The 18,186-nt window shown below is 35.5% G+C and overlaps 1 protein-coding gene across 1 annotated transcript in view; it reads left to right on the top strand.

Annotated features, from left to right (window-relative positions):
* The first annotated feature begins 159 nt into the window (after nucleotides 1-159).
* LOC149085177 (uncharacterized) overlaps nucleotides 160-18,186 on the top strand; it is a 79,309-nt gene continuing 61,282 nt past the window's right edge. The window contains exon 1 of the mRNA XM_089233038.1: nucleotides 160-463. Coding sequence (XP_089089164.1) covers nucleotides 370-463 — 94 coding nt within the window. The 5' untranslated portion in view covers nucleotides 160-369. The remainder of the gene's footprint in view (nucleotides 464-18,186) is intronic.

The raw sequence follows: 18,186 nt of genomic DNA, 5'->3' as shown, positions 1-18,186 counted from the left end.
AGAGGAAAAAGTTTTCTTGCGGAGAAAAGTTTTGTGGGAGGCTTTTTGGGTTGTTTCTTCTTGTTCTTTGTTGGGCACCGGTTGCTGGGGTGACTGACGTGCGCCACCGTCTATTTTTCCCACCACACACACACACACACACACTCATACAGAGTGAGATGGTTGTTCGGATTGCTTTCGTCTTCCACCCTTTTGCGTCTTATTTCCATATCGTGAGCGCGCCGCGCTCGAGGGCAGGTGTGAGCGTCACTGTCCATTCGCAGCCGGTGCCTGCACCTGCTGAAAAGAGAGTTCCATCGATCCAAAAAGCTCGGCTCGGCGTTTAGTGTTTGTTGGTGTTGGGGGCTTCTTCATTCAGCAAACGGGACGATGCCGCCTCTTGATCTTCCGTCGACGACGACAACAACGGCCGGCATACGTTTCATGCCCATTCTTATGTTGCCAATCATTTTCACATTTCCAGGTTAGTCGTCAGTGTCATGTATTTTAGTACTGTGTATTATTTTATAGTTTTTCTAAAATTGTAATTTTTCGGTAAGACACACGCAGAATTATGAAGATTCAAAAATTACATCGAATAATAGTTTTAATATTTTATTTTACCTTTAAATATTTATTGTGAGTGTTACTAAATATCAAATTACGAAATAGATTTATCATAAGTTTATCATTTTATAAATAAAATAAAATTATATAATATTTTAATTGAATATTTTTTGTAGTTTCGGTTTCGAAATGTAAAGGCTATAAGCATTGCGGAAGAAGAAGTTCACGTAAGGAAGTATGCAAAATTTTGCGAAATTGGGAAGTATTGAAAATACACGAAAGTTATGCTGATTATTATGAAAATAATTTTTTAATACAATTTTTTAGGTATCTGAGATATTTACTGTATTTTCTCTATTACCTTATGATAAATTAAATATTTTTTACACTAAAAAAATTATAAATGATAAAAAACATAATTTCCAATTTTATGATTAATTTATATCGCAACTAATATTGCAAGTTGAGCTTCATTTTGCTAAATTTTAAATATGAAATAAAATTAAAAACCAAATGAAACTAATTTTTTTTACAAATTTGAAGTAATGATTTGATTTCATTTAAAGCTCGTTAAACATACAAACTTTTTTGAAATTTACGGTAATTTTACGTATATATATATTTTTATTTCATGGCATCGATCGTGGTTATTCTATCCGTGAGAGATCCTTTCAAGGCTTTCAAGTTATAGATGATTCAGATCGGATTCTAAGAAATTTTCATACCCTAACTCAAATAGGGCTTTCCTGCCCTTCTGTATTCTGGGATTTAAATTTTAGCCAAAAATTAAGAAACTTCATAACGAACATGAAGTACCTTATGTGTAACTTTTGTGCAATAATAATATTATTGCAGTGAAATCTAATATAATAGCGTTTCACAGTCGCGGTTCACTTCATACAGTATGTACTTCTGTAAGAGTATGTAGTAGACTAATTTTCGTGAATTTAAACGAAGTTTCCATTTTGTCGTACAGTTGAAATTCGATGTTTTCCAAGCTGATCTAGATCGAGAAAAAAAAAATCACCCATTTCTTATCATATCGTGATTAACAAAAATTCTCCTTGTGTGTAACTTCTTTGCAGTATAGTTGACATTACAGCAAATACACTTTATGGGATTTACAGGGGGAAATTAAACTTTTTGATATTTTTGTTTAGAACGTACATTCTTCGTAAATGTTCCGATCACATAAGATATATAACGATATCCATATTGTATCCGAAACGTGATATTTTTCAAAATCCCGTTTTTAATCTGGTATTGAATACGATACTTCACATTTACCTAAATTACTAAATTAGATACGTTATAAAAAATACACGGTTCCGGAAATGTATTTGAGAAATTACCATAAATTAAAAATCCGGTAAAAGCATATCAATTAGGGCCGTAAGTTATTTTTGCCCTGGGATTCTTTCTGCTTCATTTCACTCGAATAACGACACCCACAAAAAGTTTTAATTAAAACAAGCAATAAAATGTCACACTCCTTATTTATATGAATACAAGGACCTATAACAAACGCATTATACAGGGTACATAGGTAACAGGACGTGTGGCATTTTACCCGTAAACCGTTGATTCGAAAGGTATACTTTCAATTAGAATAAGTATCCAAATAACGTGTAGTACTAAGGTATGTCATTCATGTTGCCAGGTGTTGTATAGTTACTAAAATACAAAAACTTACTCTTTATAAGGACTCTCTGTCCTCAAAAACCCAATTAGAAAAATGGTGCCCTGTCTGTCTTAAGGCTAACGAAAGAAATTCCAAATTTCCAAGAGCAATATTCATTGGGATTTATGAATTCAAAAATTGGGAGAGAAGAGCTAAAACTAACAGACAATGCTAGTTTCACTCACTTAAGTTGTTTTTTTCCCAATAACCCCACCCCCCCCCCAATTTGTGAATCCAAATACCTCAGTGAATATTGCACTTAGAAACGTAGAATGTTTTTTTGTTAGTATCTGGATCTGGAGAAACAGAGGGCAGCAACTTTCTGATTGGGTTTTGAAGCACAGGGTGACCTTATAAAAAGTAATTTTTTTCATTTCAATAACTATACAACCACTTGCAGCATGAACGGCATATCTGAGTACTACATGTTATTTGGATACTTTTTCTAACTGGAAGTATGCGTCTAGGATCAACGGTTCGCCAGTAAAATGGCATGCGCCCCGTTACCTTTGCACCCTGTATAGCTAAATATATATAGTTCTGGGAACAAGAATTACAGTAATCATAAGCACTAAAAACTAAAGATAGATATTTAAGAATTCGAGAGATAAATACCATTTACTCGAAGCGTTTCACATTGTAAAAATATCAACCTTCATAAACTTTGAATCGTGCGTCACTTTGCATAAAAGTGCTTTGTATCTATTAAGAGGTAAGGAAAAAAGAAAAACCAAATTAAAACCTTTCACTATTTACAAGAAAAAGAAAGAAATTAGTTTAATGGGAGATTTCTGTATATATATCCAGGCAAAAATACGACCCATCGGACCCTTCTTTTATTGACAATCATAAAGTCGTTACGAGTACACGAATGACGTTGGATTCAACCGAAGCCATGAAACCCATTCACGAGAGTCTTTTCCATGTTCTTGAACGTTTATTCCTTATTTTAATACAAGTTCAAGAGCATTCAAAAGAGCCTTTTTTTTTAATCTCATCTTTTGTGAAGTATAAATGGATTTTACGTATAATTTTTTTGCTCGAATCAAATTACGGATAAAACGCTATTTCTATTGAAGTGGGAAAGCAATTTTCCTGTTGAACTGTTGGGAAAAAAAAATCGAAAGAAAATTCGTTTCATTTATATAATTTTTAAACAGATCTTCCTTGTAATATTTTAAAGTTTCCAAATATCTGAAATATGTGAACCGATTTCAACAGGTATGCTATAATAGATCGTGTACAAAGCCCAAAAATTGTTTTAAGGGGTCTCATACCTTTTAACATAGTGAAAAATTATGCTCCAGTAGAAATATCATTGAAAGTACTACTCAACCATTGATTTGATTTTAAATTTTTTACGTATATTTTTAATTATATACATACTATTTTATGTCAGAATAAATTTTTATATATCTCTAGTATACTTTTGATTTTTTTGTCCTTCATATATTTTGAATCAATTTTTATTCAATTACACTGATGTCATGCTATTTTATCATGCGTGCAAGCTATTTTTAATACATTAATTTGAAAATTTGTGAAAAATTAAGCACCAGGTATATGTAAAACTTTATGCTGACGTAGGATAGCACATATAATCAAAAATGTGTGTAAAAAATTTGAAATAAATCAATTGTTAACTAGTATTTTTAATGATATTTCTACTAGAGCACAGTTTTTTCCCATTTTAAAAGGTATGAGACCCCTTAAAATAAGTTTTGATTCTATTCGTGGGAATTCATCGGCGGATAATTTTATTTTTATCGGGTACATCGCGCGCGTATACAGAGCATGGCCCCCCCACACACAAGGGTGGGGGTGCACGGGACGAATCTGATGATTCTTTGTTTTTTCACGCTATAAATTGACTAAAAGGGCCCGTGAAAAGTCTGGTCTGGGGGGCCCGCCAAAGGTCCCAGCCTAGAGGCCATGATATAAGGTGCCCTGTAAGTCCTAATTCAGCCTTTATCTCATCAGCCGTTTGTCGTAGAGAAATCATTTTAATTTAAAATATGCTCAAAATGTGTTCACAAATCACCCTATACCAGTTTCGAGAGTAAAAATAGTGTGTCACAAAATAAAAAAAAATTAAGTTTTTATACAGTTCCCGTGTCCTCAAACTCTCAAATGGAAAGTTGTATCCCTGTCTCTTTCGAGGCCAAAGAAAAAAAATTCACGTTTCTAAGTGCAATATTTGCTGAGATATTTGAATTAGTTGAGCATATTTGAAAATTGGAGATAAGTTAGGAAAGAACAGTATAAACGAGGGAACAAGTGTTGTCGGTGAGTTTATGCTATTTATTATCACCTTTTCTCCAACTTTTGAATTCAAATAGTTCTTCGAATATTGTACTTAGAAACTTGAATCATTTTGAGCTTAGAAGAGACAGGCCAACAACTTTCTAATTGGGTTCTTTAGCAAAGGGTGTTATACAAAATTTTAAGTTTTTTATTCTGTGACGTACTGTATTTTCACTGTCAAAACTGCTACAGGGTGACTTTGAACACATTTTGAGTGGTTTTTAAATTGGAACAATTCCTCTACGACGAATGGTTGATGAGATAAAAGGCTAAATTATGACTTACAAGACACCCTGTATGATCCCTCAGTATATTTAAAGTAGTTATTTAATAATAAATTTGGTCGACCATTTCGTTTGTTATCGAGTAAGGAAAAAATCTTAGTAGAATAAAAAGTCTTGAAATGCCTCAAATAAAGAAATAAGTGTATTTTATATATATATAATTACATATTTATTATTTATAATTATTCCAACAAGCGAAGTGATAATTATAGTGAGCATGACAGAAATCATACGTTTTCTAATGGGTAGAATTTACAGAAAACATTTTATAACAATTCTAAAAACAATTCTCAACAACTGACCAGACAACCAACTGTGGCGATGACACGCAATATCCTCTTTCAGACGTACTCCAGACGTTTTCAGTATATTTACTATTTTAATATTATTCTTCTATTGCCTAATACTCATTCTCGCTTCAGCGGGAAAGAATTGCAAGTATTTAGTAATTTTGGAATCAAACACTGAATTAAAGGCAGTTTCATGGCAAAAGATTCAATGTGGGTGATAATAGCTGCGAGTATACACGTTTTCTAGACATAATGAAATTTTTTTTAAGTGATATAAAAATACATTATAACATCCATCATAAACAATTTTTCACTGTGAATTGATGAAATTATTTTTGCTCGAAAAACACTAGAATTTTGTGGTTCAACATGATAGGTTTCGTAGAGGGTTGTTTGAAGGTAACTTCAAATATAAAGAATTGATATAACGAGTCATATAATATAGAAAAAATAGTGACCGAAATAGGTCCCGAATGTGCACGATTGGTTCAAGTCTGAGGAATTAAATGGAAATAATTTTGGCAAGTACTTGGATGTTTTGATCACGCTCTTCCAACTATTGTGAAATGTTTCTGGCCACGTGATATGTCGCATTATAGTTTGAAAGATGACACACACACCTAGAAAGACAATCAACATTTATGGAACTACAAGATCTGCAATGAAGGAATTAGAGCCACATCGATTGGAAATTTTTCTCAGGTGTGAGCGAGCCTAGCTACAATAACAATTTACAGATAATTATTGTAACTGACTTTTGCTATTTGATCTATGACTACAAAGTCTTGTTCTCGGAGGTTTGTGACCAAACACAACATTAGTTTCAAAAACCATTTCTTGAAGTATATGAAATGCGATTTTTTCCGGAGAATGCAATCTTTTGCCAATCAGAATGGTACGTGGCTTTGACATTTCAGTCATGTCTGTGATGGCTTCTTTATTCGTTTGGGCTGTGAATTGTTCACCTATAATGCGGTGGTTGGACATGAAGCCTCTTAAAAGACGACTTTCATTACAAGGGTACTTAATTCACCGATGTCACCACTTTAATTCTTCATAGGTACCATTTGTCAAAAATATAATATAATAAAACGTGACACTTTCAAAAATAGTTATGAACCCTATTTTTAATCTGGCATCGAAAATATGATGTTTCCTATTTTTCCTAATTCAGATATTGTTTATGTACAGTCGATTTTATGAACGAACACGTTTTCACGAAATAGTTTTCTGTGGTTCCCTATTAATATGCCGTTTCTTTGAGAACGTGTTTTCCGTTTACGAAATTTAGACGTTACGCACGACAGTAGACGCTCGTTTTCAACGAATTTGAAGAATCAGTTCTTAAAATCTAAAGTTTGTAAGTGGGGCAAATGTTGAAAGAATGGCATATTGTTTGGGATCAGAGAACTATTTTGTAAAAACGTGTTGGTTCATAAAGTTGTTGACTGTATATACTTAGTTCAGAAATTGAATTTAAATATACTGATAATAAAAAATATACCAGTCTCGCGGGAAATATGTTTATGAAATATTAATTCCCACAAATTACAGATCGTGTTTTTGTCAAGATTTCTTCAACTGCCTAGTTCAAGATATACTCTATGATGCTCGGATGAAAATTCTACAATCAGTCTCTTCATGAAAATTTGACAGTAGTGACTCATACATTTTTAGAATGCTTATATACCTCGCATCATATTTATACCAATCTTGCTTACTTGCGCGCTTCATTTCATCTCGCATCATCATTTCGCATCACACAAGTTGTAATAATAATTAGGAGGTGGTGTTAATAATGTAATAACTGTATAATTTTCGGATACCTTTGTTGGGAATAAGTTGTATAAAATTGTAAAAATTATCTCTTTTTTAGAAATGTATATCTGTATCGTTTGTTCTATATTTTTGTGATGTTCATCTTTGGACCAATATTTCTTGAGCAAACATCTAGATGGAGAGATATATGTGTAGCGTGAGTGTCGGTGATCTGTGAGGTGCATGTGATATCGGAAGGTGCCGTTGTCTTCTAATAAGCTATTTTCAGTTCCTGAAGAGAAGCCGAACCATCTGCCGAGGAAAGCGGTGTCATCAAAAATGGTTATTTAATGGGCAGACGATTGCCTCGTTAGCTGACAGTCAACCAACCCCTTACGATGTTTTAGTCAGCAATGACTTTTTTTATCCTTTGAACTCATCGATGTTCGCAATATGATAGATGTTTGCGAAATTCTCCAACAGCATCATATTCTCAACAAAAAAGTTTTCTTGACGATCCACATTATCAATCTTCACCCAAACGATCTCTCGAGTCTTTAGGCTTGATCTTTGAAAATCTTTAACATATACAGTATTAAAGAGAAAAAAAAATTATTAATGTAACGAATATATAATGGATATAAGTTATAAATCTTGTTTATTTAGCATCATATATCTCTAATGGGATATGAGTAAAATCAGCGTCTCGTGATTTTTATTGGAAATACTATAATTAAAAAAGAAAACTTTTCGTGTATTTAATTTAAAAGTTTTGTTCTGGAAATTTTTACGATGGCTTTGGAATTTTAGTTCACTTTATAAGTTAGTTACGTCTTCATGCTCATGGATTCTACATGCTCATAGTTGATAGATTACACACTGATGTCTGAAGTTAAAGTCCAAAATATATTTAGTGCTATAAAAAGACATTGAGCCACAAAATATTACAAAACAGGATAAATGTTAAGAAAAGCGCAGCTGCTATCCGTCTAGCACCCAAAAACTTTCAAAATCTACTAAGATTGCGTTGGCGTAAACTTTTACTGCCAGTGTCTAATGGAAAGCAAGATCTTACCGGATTTTTGACCGCAGTTTTTTCGTTATTTCCTACTTTTTCATTGTTGCTGTGGCGGAAATCTTCAGAGGTAAATTCACTGACTTCCGACCCGATGCACTCCTTGTAAATCGTTTTGTACGTTTTCTACGTACATTTCATCTTAAGGAGAAAGAGCAGGATGACAAACTAGCTTTAAGAAATGTTTTGGTTTACAGAACTACAGAACAAAAAGACTTGGACACTGGGTAGACAAAAAACCAACTCCTACAGCTCGATGATTATATATCGGTTCCAACCATCATTCTAGACGAAAGAGATTATTGAAAACTCTCGTGGACCGAGCCAGCCGCATACGTATACCACTACATCTGTAAGCAGGCATATAGGCCTCTATGGCCAACAGCTATGGGTAGAAAAAGCAGATATACCTCACAATATCATAAGCTGAGGAAAAACGAAATCCAGTGCTTGAGCGTTTCTTCTGTAACATGAAGAATGCGACTGGAGATTCGCAACATGAATGCAATACACAGTCATAGGAAGAAATAAGGACAGTCACTGCATACAGTAAAGTATTGATGTAAATTATTCATTTTCTTGTTGATATTTTCTTTATCTAGACCAGGGGTGGCCAACAGCTGGCCCGTGAAGTGATTTTGTGCGGCCCGCGACAAGGTAAAAGTACCGTGAAAAAATTAAATTTGTGATTATTAGTTGAACTATCGGGTTCCAACAGCAGATTTCTTGATTAACACAAACTGCTTACAAACTTCTTATTTCTAGTGACGAAATTAATTTAATAATTAACTAATTAATTCAATTAATAATGGAGCGGCTTATACACCGAAGTGCACACCACTGATGCGGCCCGCGATTCTATAGATGACCATTATGTTGGCTCGCGAACAGAAAGAAGTTGGTCACCCCTGATCTAGACCAAAATAGGTTCGAAATTTAATTAACTGAAAATTGTCTCGTATAATAACATTTGTTATCCAAAATTTGTACCTTCCGTTCTGATATTTTATGCTTTAAAATATGAGTACAAATGTTTCGATGATCGATAACACAAACTACACGTGTGTTCTTATAATAGTTTTTGATTCAGTATAACCTTGTTACTCACTTAAAATCATTAGTAAGCAATTAATTCATTGAGCAGCAAAATGCCGAATATAATCATGAAAATGTATGGGCGAGTAAATAAACGGTGTGCGGATGCGCTTAGGAAATGAATTTTCTGGTTGTACATATAAGGATGTTTCTCTCAATTTATAACCTCGCGGATGGTCATTAGAGGTCATAATTCATTGGCTATGCTAATACACTAATTTTGTATCAACGTAAAGAGAAAGCGTTATTGTTCCGGCTTTTGCTAAGACAACTTTAATCGTTTTTTGTTCATTAAGAGAAACTTGTTGATGGGTTAATGGATGTCCATATCTATAGACGTATAGTGATAAATATAACTTAGATATAAAAAGATGTTTAGGTCTTACGGTGAGTGGTTTCTCGTAAAAACTTCGAGGTGATATATTGGGTATAAAAATGAACCACATTTCTATGGGAAAGCATGATTGACAAAGGTTATGGAAGATGTTTGCCAGGACTTCAGGTCGATAATTGGGACTTTCTTTCTGTAGGGTAACCTTCAGAGATGTTTTTCCTCAGCCAACACATCAGTTCCTGACATCCACATTCCCGGTGGAGACTACAAACATTTCTTTGCGGTTCCGCGTCTTGGAATTAACCAGTTATACGTGTGGCTAAGCAAAATCGACCATTTAAATCAACAGCGCTGTGCGTAACCATACCTCAAAACCGGTTTTTGTGCCACTGAATTCTACAGAGTTCTGCTGAGGCGGATCCGGCTTAAGAATGCACCTTGTGATAAGACTCACCATCACCATTGCTGATATCCGTGAAATTCCAGATATTTTCAAAAATTTGATCACCGGTGTCATGAACACGTCACTGCTAATAGAGGTGTTTATTGCTAAGAGGTAGATTCCTAACCTTATACTATGGTTTGGAAGTCCATCACAGATAAAAAGTTTCCATTGCCCATCTGGAGCACTAGAGAATAGCGCTGCCTATTCAAAACTGTGTGATGCTCTCGGAAATAATTTACTATGTAAATATGATTCATTTTGATGTCACCTTTCCCATCAGAACTTTTACGGGGAGTTTTGAACAACCCCTTATATCCCATTTACATATCCCATGAACCAAAATTAACTGAGCTTCCTACATTCCATTGCCACCAGTTTTGGGTTCTCTGTGGATCTAAAAATAAATAAGTTTAAATACTTATAAGAAAGTATAACTTATTCGGGCATCAATTAGTAATTTTGATTAGCTGTTAATAAAAACATTATCTTTCATGTATTTTGAGACACCAACTACCACTACATATATCCCCGAGAGTCTCCTCAAGGAATCAGATAGGGTTTCTCTTTCAATATATGATTCTTGTGAAGTTTAAAGATTCGAACAGAGAATTGAATATGTCATCTAAATTACACACGGCAAAGTTTAATTACCACGTGCGTCTCGTGTTCAGAATCTTCGACATGAAATTTTGTGAAGCGATATACGACGTAAAATTAACTTGACTATTTTCTCATTGAAATGTTATGTGTAAGATCTATATCATTTTAAGTATGGATAGCATCTCGATTTATCCCGCTATGTCTGTCGTACTTCTTTTTAAACGTATCAATTGTGTTTGAATTCAAGACCCCCCGGAGGTAAGCTATTTCATTTATTGACAACATTATTATAAAAAAAAAGCCCTGCGACACCATAACCTGTAATTGTCCCTTACTAAACGATACTGGTGTCCTCTTGTCGAAGTAGTTGATTCACGGTGTATTAATAATTCATGGTTCATCCTATTCCCATCCCGTTGAAAATTTTAAACACTTCGATCATATGCCCCCGACACCCGTGTTCCTGTAATGTAAACATGCTCAAGAAATCAAGTCTCTCTTCATAGCTTAAGCCCCCTTGTGCCATCAAGAACATGGTGGCTCTTCTCTGCACCACCTCAACCAAGTCTATGTCTCTCTGTAGGTATGTGGTCTCCAGAACTTTACGGCATACTCCAGTGCAGGACGAACTAAGCTTCGAAAAAGCGGAAGAATGACTACAGGAGAACGTGAAGAAAATTTTTTAAGAATGAATCCGAGCATTCTATTCAACGCAACTTTTCGACCACCGCTGAATAATATTCAGAAAACCTAAGCCGTTCGTCAATCGTCAATGAAAATTCCCAAATCGGTGACCCCAGATGCATCCGAGATAGTAATACCATAGGCGGCATATTTTAAGAGGTGGTAGAGAACACACAATCATTTTTTGTGATGGAATACGTAGTCGGAATTAAAGTGAATGCCATTATTGGGTGTGGGCAACAATGATGTTTTCATGTTAGCGAAAAGAATTCTTGGTGCACCATCGAGCTCAGTGTTTCTCAACTACCGCAACGGGCTATGACATCAATCGTCTCCTAAGTCAATAGTGCATACCACAACCAATCTTACCGACTAATGCATCTGTAATAATTATTTGGCCGTTTCAATTAGATAATTAATCTGATGTTAGTGAGTAATAATATAAATACATAGTGTGTAACATGCAATTTAATTGTTTATTCGTTTTTCTCGCCTTAATTTTTATTCACCGGGCCGCGGTCTCGAAAAGGTTAAGAACCATTGCTCTAGCTCGTTTACTATTTCCGAACATGCAGCCAATGAAAAAATTTATCGTCATTGTGTGTTGTACCATTTCTCGGAGTTTGGTTCATCGTCTGTAAAACAACATCACGTATTGAACGATTAGTAATACTTTATTTCTCAGTGCTTTTTGAGTTTAAATAATTTTACATCATGAGGTGGTTATAATTATACAGACGCTACCCAGACCTATGTAGAGCCCGTTTTAGTGGACGAACTTCAATGAAAAAGAAAATGGTGCATACGTTATATAGGATGTGGGGGAAAAAGAGGAATCGAATAAAAAAAAAACGTGACTTTTTCATCAGGTGGTCGAAAGTTGAGCTATCACTCTCGCATGTTCTCATTAAGATATCCTGAAAATTCGGATAAGTAAAGTTTTTGAGAAAAAGCTACTCACAGAGTATGGAAACTTTAATTATAAACTCCCTGCAATGATATATATATGGTAACTTATGGATCTAATACCTCTAAAGTCATTCGCACATAAAAAAATATGTATTTTATCAAAGTAATTGCTGAAGTTAAAGACAATTAATACAAATACAAATACAACGCCACAACAGGCAAAATGCCCAACGAGGTGACTGATAAAAAGTATAATAACCCTTTCAGACCCGAGCATTCATTTTTTTAGAATTTTCAAAATGTTTTTGCATTTTTGATACTAAAAAATGCATTAAAAACATAAAATGTCAGCAAATCTTTATTTTTCCAAATTTTAAATTCATTTTTATTTATATTTATTTATTTTTTTTGTGAAGAAATATTTCACTTCTTTTAATTTTTTCAGCCAAGATGACGCAAGGGTATATTCATCTTTACATACAATTTTTTCCAGAATTTTATTACTAAACTTTATGTAAGAAATCACAATTTTCCCGCATGCACTTTCTCTTGGAAGCTATCTTAAAAACCCCTTAAAAGTTCAGCTTTGAGTACTGCCTTTTGCTGAAAGCCTCCACAGTTCATATTCACCATATTTCGAACTCAAAACTTACACAATCCTTTAAAAAAAGTCAGGGCAAAACTCCCTGAGGTTAAAAAAATATTTCTACAGTGAGGAAAAACAACCACCACAATTGTGCATGCAAGGTATGGAAGGGTTAATAGTGAAATACAATTAAGAAGTGTGTAAGAGTGAAAAAATTAATTAAGATCTAATTTAAACTGATATTTTTTATTCGTATATAACACACTTAATAATTAAAACACATTGACTGGAACAAACAAAAGTTCCATTAGAAACATAATTTAAATGTATTGAAGTTTTTGATCTTTGAATAATTGCTCCAAAAATAACAGTTTGAGAATTTTGAGGCTCTCTGCAGATTGAGAGGAGGGGATGTGGGATTCTCCCACATTGGAGGGGAGGAGGTTTCATCACACACAAAGAATTATATAGGAAAATATATAGCTCTTTGTGTAAAATACGGAACGATCTACGAACCTACGCGATAAATCAATCCTCCCAACCGATGGGTACTCACCCTGGATCCGTGTCTACCCTGGGCTAAAGTTGAGTGAGCTTCCTTCATGTGGGGTTTTATGAATGGAAGTCTAAACATCATGGGTCGTCGGGAAGAGTGATGTTCTGAGGTCCTCATTGTTAGCTGGTAGTAATAAGTATTTGCATACTTACACACGAAAACCATAGCACCAGATATATGCAGGCCCTATGGACACATGGGTAAGGTTGCCCTGGTACCATGGACACAGGGCCGGAATTAACATTAAGCAAAATAAGCACGTGCTAGGGCATCAGGAGAAAAGGGGGCCCCTCAAAAAGTTATCAAATTATATTTTTTATCAATGTATAATTTTTCCTCACAGTATCAAACATCCGGTAGAAAATTCTCAAAGATCATATTGGAAATGAAAGTATCTTGAAATTGCTCTTTGCCGTAAGATGAGACACATAGACCTATACTATTTCCACAGCAACAATATTGAAATCTTCAATGTAGAGAAACTCATAATATTTCAAACTAGAATTCAGGGTTAATGCTGACTTTTTGGGATGAGATGTCACAAAATTTCCATTGAAGTAAGTTCAATGGAAATGTAAGTTCAGGGCATTCTTAACAGTATTATAGGCTCCAAAGGCTTACGCATATAAGGGGCACGTACCCACCAAATGACGATTGAAAAATATAAAAAAAAATTTGTAAAAAGAATTAAAAAATATTGAAAGAAAATACAGAAAATACTTTTATATGTTACCAAATCGATATCTGTTAATTTGAAACGATTTTTTGAAGGTTAAGTAACTCAAAATTTCTCTTGAAAGATTCCTTGTGCCCCTCAAAATGTCTCGATCCTGTGTACGCTTTCGATGGGTCCTCAGTCAAAGCAATTTTTCCGAGGCCCCCATCTAGCTATAAATGTCTGCCTTCCAATTCCTATACTTATTCTCGAAAATTGTAACCAAATGTAATTGTCACGAAGCCCTCTCGGCACTTCCCCGAGGCGTGGCCGTGTGATCGCATGCGTCGAGAAGGCACAGAATAAGGATATAAAATTAAAACGTGCAGATCTGTAGGTATACTCACATATGGATCATAAGTGGATCAAATGTGTAGTTTGACCCACCGTAGAAGCAAAATAAATGCTACCAGATCTAGGTTACAAACAAATGTATCAGAAAGAAAAGCTACTCGATTTTTGCGATTTACCAAAAAAATAAGGTACAGTACTTGTGGATAATATTGTGTGGCCATGCTAAGGTTCCCCCTGAAGCCGGTTCTAATAAGCAGCCAATGGGAGAGAAACTAAATCTTGGAATATAATTAAAAGACTAGAACAAAAAGTAAAAATAAACGAAAGGAATCTTTTTAGAAAATATGGAAGGAAAAATTTCAAATAGTACGTTTTGACTAATTCAAAAACAGTGATGGCTTGCTCAATACTTATAAATAAGATGCAAAATTTATTAGAATTCTTAATTAAGAAAAATATTGAATCAATCAAAAAAAAAAAATTAATGAGAAAGCTATGGAAATGTGACTTTGTAATTTTGAAGCCAGAACTTTTCAAGCACTCAAACAAAAATGTACAGAACAATCTGCATAGTCAGACATTAGCTCCCTAACCACCGGACTACTGAACCGCACATGCATCTCGCCCATATTGCTCTGCGGAACTTATAACGAATTGGCAAATGTTGGAATGTGTGTGTATGTGTAGTGAACCTGACGTGAAGTTTGTTTCAGTGTAATGCTTGTTGTGTGTAGTGCTTTCATCTGCCATCAATTTTTCAGACTATGAGTGAAGTGTAATGGTTGAATAATTGTATTGTTGTAGGCCTGTTGCTCTGCGTGCCAGGCGGAAGTCCTTCTTTACAGTTCACTGCGGCCCTCTTCCTCACTTATCGTAGCGACCGTTTCATCTGATTTTCAACCGTGGCCCTCCTTTTAGAACATCCCAGGACCACAAAGAGACCGTATCTTCCCAGGCTGAGAAACACTGGTCTAGTACAGTGGTTCTCGACCTTTTTTTTGACTCGCGGAGGCCTTTTCAGTCCGTAGTTTCTATGGCGGAGCCCTGTTCGGGTCAAGGAGCCCTTTCTTGTGAATAATTTTTATGGCGGTACGCTGTAGGCCTCTTTTTTTTAATTTATTTTTATCTAATTTACTGATTTATTTTATTTTCCTCGAGTTGCCGCTCCGCGGAGCACCAGTTGAGAACCGCTGGTCTAGTCTACAGGGAAATCATTCAATACTCTCAATAAGCGCTTTTACAAGAATTGTGCGTTGTATGCAACTGTCCGCGTTAATGCCCATCCGTAAATAAACTATGGGTGGAATCGATTAGTATTTTCTTTACTCTATATTTTATGGTAGGTGAAGGAACGAGACAAGAATCTGATAGAGTGCTTCTTTTTTTTTTATTCGAATGTTCATTCCCATACCTCGTCTTTTTCTTTTTCCCACCTGGTGTTTTTCTCTAGTGGACACTTTGGGGGGGGTTTGCATATAACTCTAGACGGACTCGTGACTCGGGCCGTATGATTCTTGTTCACACGGAAAGTTCACTTGACGTTGCGGATGCGAGGCGGCGAAAGGTATCAGCTCGCTTGCTTCAAAAACCTCTTCGAGCCGGAAATTGTGCTGAATTAGGCACGCGACGTTTGGTCAAGTGACGGATTGTTCCCTCGCATGAGACCCTATGTACTTTTATTTCATTTCATGTTTTTTTTCCCCCCTTTCTTCTACACATCCTTTGTTTAAACAGTTATTTCATAGCAGTCATTTTCTCGTAAGCGAGAACAACCACAAAGTAAAAATAAAAATACTCATAATTATGATTTTCATTGTTTTTTAATTGTTTTCATCCATTTTCTTACCTCGTGACTGCACTTTCAAATCACTTTAGCGAAATTCCAACAAACTTTTGACCTCTCCTCATTACGTAGCAGGCGATGTATTGGGAGGGGCAATTTATTGCTCAGTGTTTGTTGAATCGTCCCGTACTTTACGGGACAGAAATGTTGCCCCTCTTTTTTGGCTCTTGGGAGGGGCAATTGCCTCCAAGCCCCCCCCCCCCCCCAGGATGAGCACGTAAATGGAGGAACACATCTTCGGCTGTGAATAACGCTTAAGCAGATATTTTCAGCTGCAAATAGAGCCGAGGTAAACACCATCAGCGGCAAATGAAACCGAGGTGATATCTTCAGTTACAAATGAAGCGGAGCCGGACATCTTCAGCAGTGAATGGTGTAAAGGCAAACACCTCCCCCTCTGGATCCACGCATGTTACGTAGTCGTAACACTAATATCATGTCTAAATACTAGGGCTGGGAATCGATTAACATTTTTAACCAATTGTTAATAAAAAATTTTCAAACGATTAATCGGCTGGGTATGTGATTAATCATATTTTAATCGAATTTTTTGTAACCATATAATATTTTAGTTACCATATAATATTTCATGCTATAAAAATATGAGATACTTTCCCCGGCCTGGCGAATATGATTCACCATACGGGGTTCCCTAAAGGGAGCATTTATTGTCAACGAAAAAAAAATTGTTACACATTACATCCTTCCCGAGGAAGTACCACTAATATCTCGCGAATAGCAATTAATTGCCGTTGGGTTTTACAATAAATATTTTACTTTCTTTAAATTATAATACATAATATTTACAGGTAATCACATTCAGCGCCCGAGTGGCGTGGTGGTAAGATCCTCTTCTATCACCATGTTGATTGCCGTCAGATTGCAGGTTCTAACCGGCGCGGCGGAAGAATATAGATAACAAGATATTTTCCCAAACGAGCTTGAGTCGAACACCGATAGATGGCGCCCTCATTTCCAACCCAAATCGTTAACGGCAGTAAATTGCAGTGTAGCGCTATGGCCGGAGATGGTGTGTGATGAAGTAGGTTATCTTTCCTTTTAAATGAATCATTATCTTAGGTCAGAAAGCCCCATTAACATTTCCACGAGCAATGAATTGGTGTGCTCTGCCGTCAATGATAAAAATGGTTTTTATTTTTTCACTTATTGATTAGCAGAAGAAAAATACTTGTAGAATACCATCTCTCTCTACGTTTCAGTAAGGGAAAGTGCCCAAACATCGTGCACACTCAGCAAAATCGTTAATTCTAAAAATTTGTTTGGAGATAAAGATAATTAAAAAACTGATTCAAGTACCTCAACTCCATACCTAATAGTGCTGCAAGTGTGATTATTCTAAATAATTTTTTTCTAACAAAAACAATCCAAACAACGTAAATGTTGGATTTTCAGTGTGTTTCCTAATTCCACCCCGTTTTCAGTTATTACCTACACAATATTTTTATTGGAAACTTGATTAAAACATTGTTAAGATCTCTCATGCAGGGTGTTTTGTTAATGGACCGACAAACTCAGAGGGCTGTTACTAGGCGTCAAGAGGAACAAAAATTGCAATGGAACATGGTGTCGCAAACCACGTTGAGAGGGTGAAAATGGTGAAAAACGCATGCATGGATTGGACGCGCGAGACCCATTGCTTGGCCTCCACGTTCGCCGGATCTCAATCCGTGTGACTTTTTCCTATGGGGTCACCTTAAATCACTCGTTTATGCGACGCCTGTGGACACACTGGAAGATCTCATAGCGCAGATCGTCGTCACTGCGGCAGACATCAAAAGCATACCTGGTATCTTCCAGCGCGTCCGGGAATCATTTTTACGTCGTTGTAGAATGTGAAATGACGTGTGCAATGACGTCAGCGGCCACCACTTCCAACAACTCTTGTAATAATTAATCAAATAAATCTTTTTGTAGTTATTACTGTACTTTTTGTCGTTCCAGCTTGACGTCGAAACTTGCATGCGTTTTTCGCGATTTTGATCCTCTCAACGTGGTTTGCGACACCATGTCCCATTGCAATTTTTGTTCCTCTTAATGCCTACTAACAACCCTCTGAGTTTTTCGGTCCATTAACAGAACACTTTGTATATTAAATTTATGAAAATGAGAGCTTGTATATAATCATTGCTATACATATTTTTAAATAAGTTTAAGTCATTATAAGTT

This window comes from Pholcus phalangioides, unplaced genomic scaffold (genome assembly GCF_987345545.1).
Source record: "Pholcus phalangioides strain wild (caught in Gottingen) unplaced genomic scaffold, Ppha-v1.0 ptg000007l_1, whole genome shotgun sequence".
NCBI classification, from domain to species: domain Eukaryota; kingdom Metazoa; phylum Arthropoda; class Arachnida; order Araneae; family Pholcidae; genus Pholcus; species Pholcus phalangioides.
Note: the sequence above shows the minus strand (reverse complement) of the source record. Positions and strands in the feature narration are given on the sequence as shown.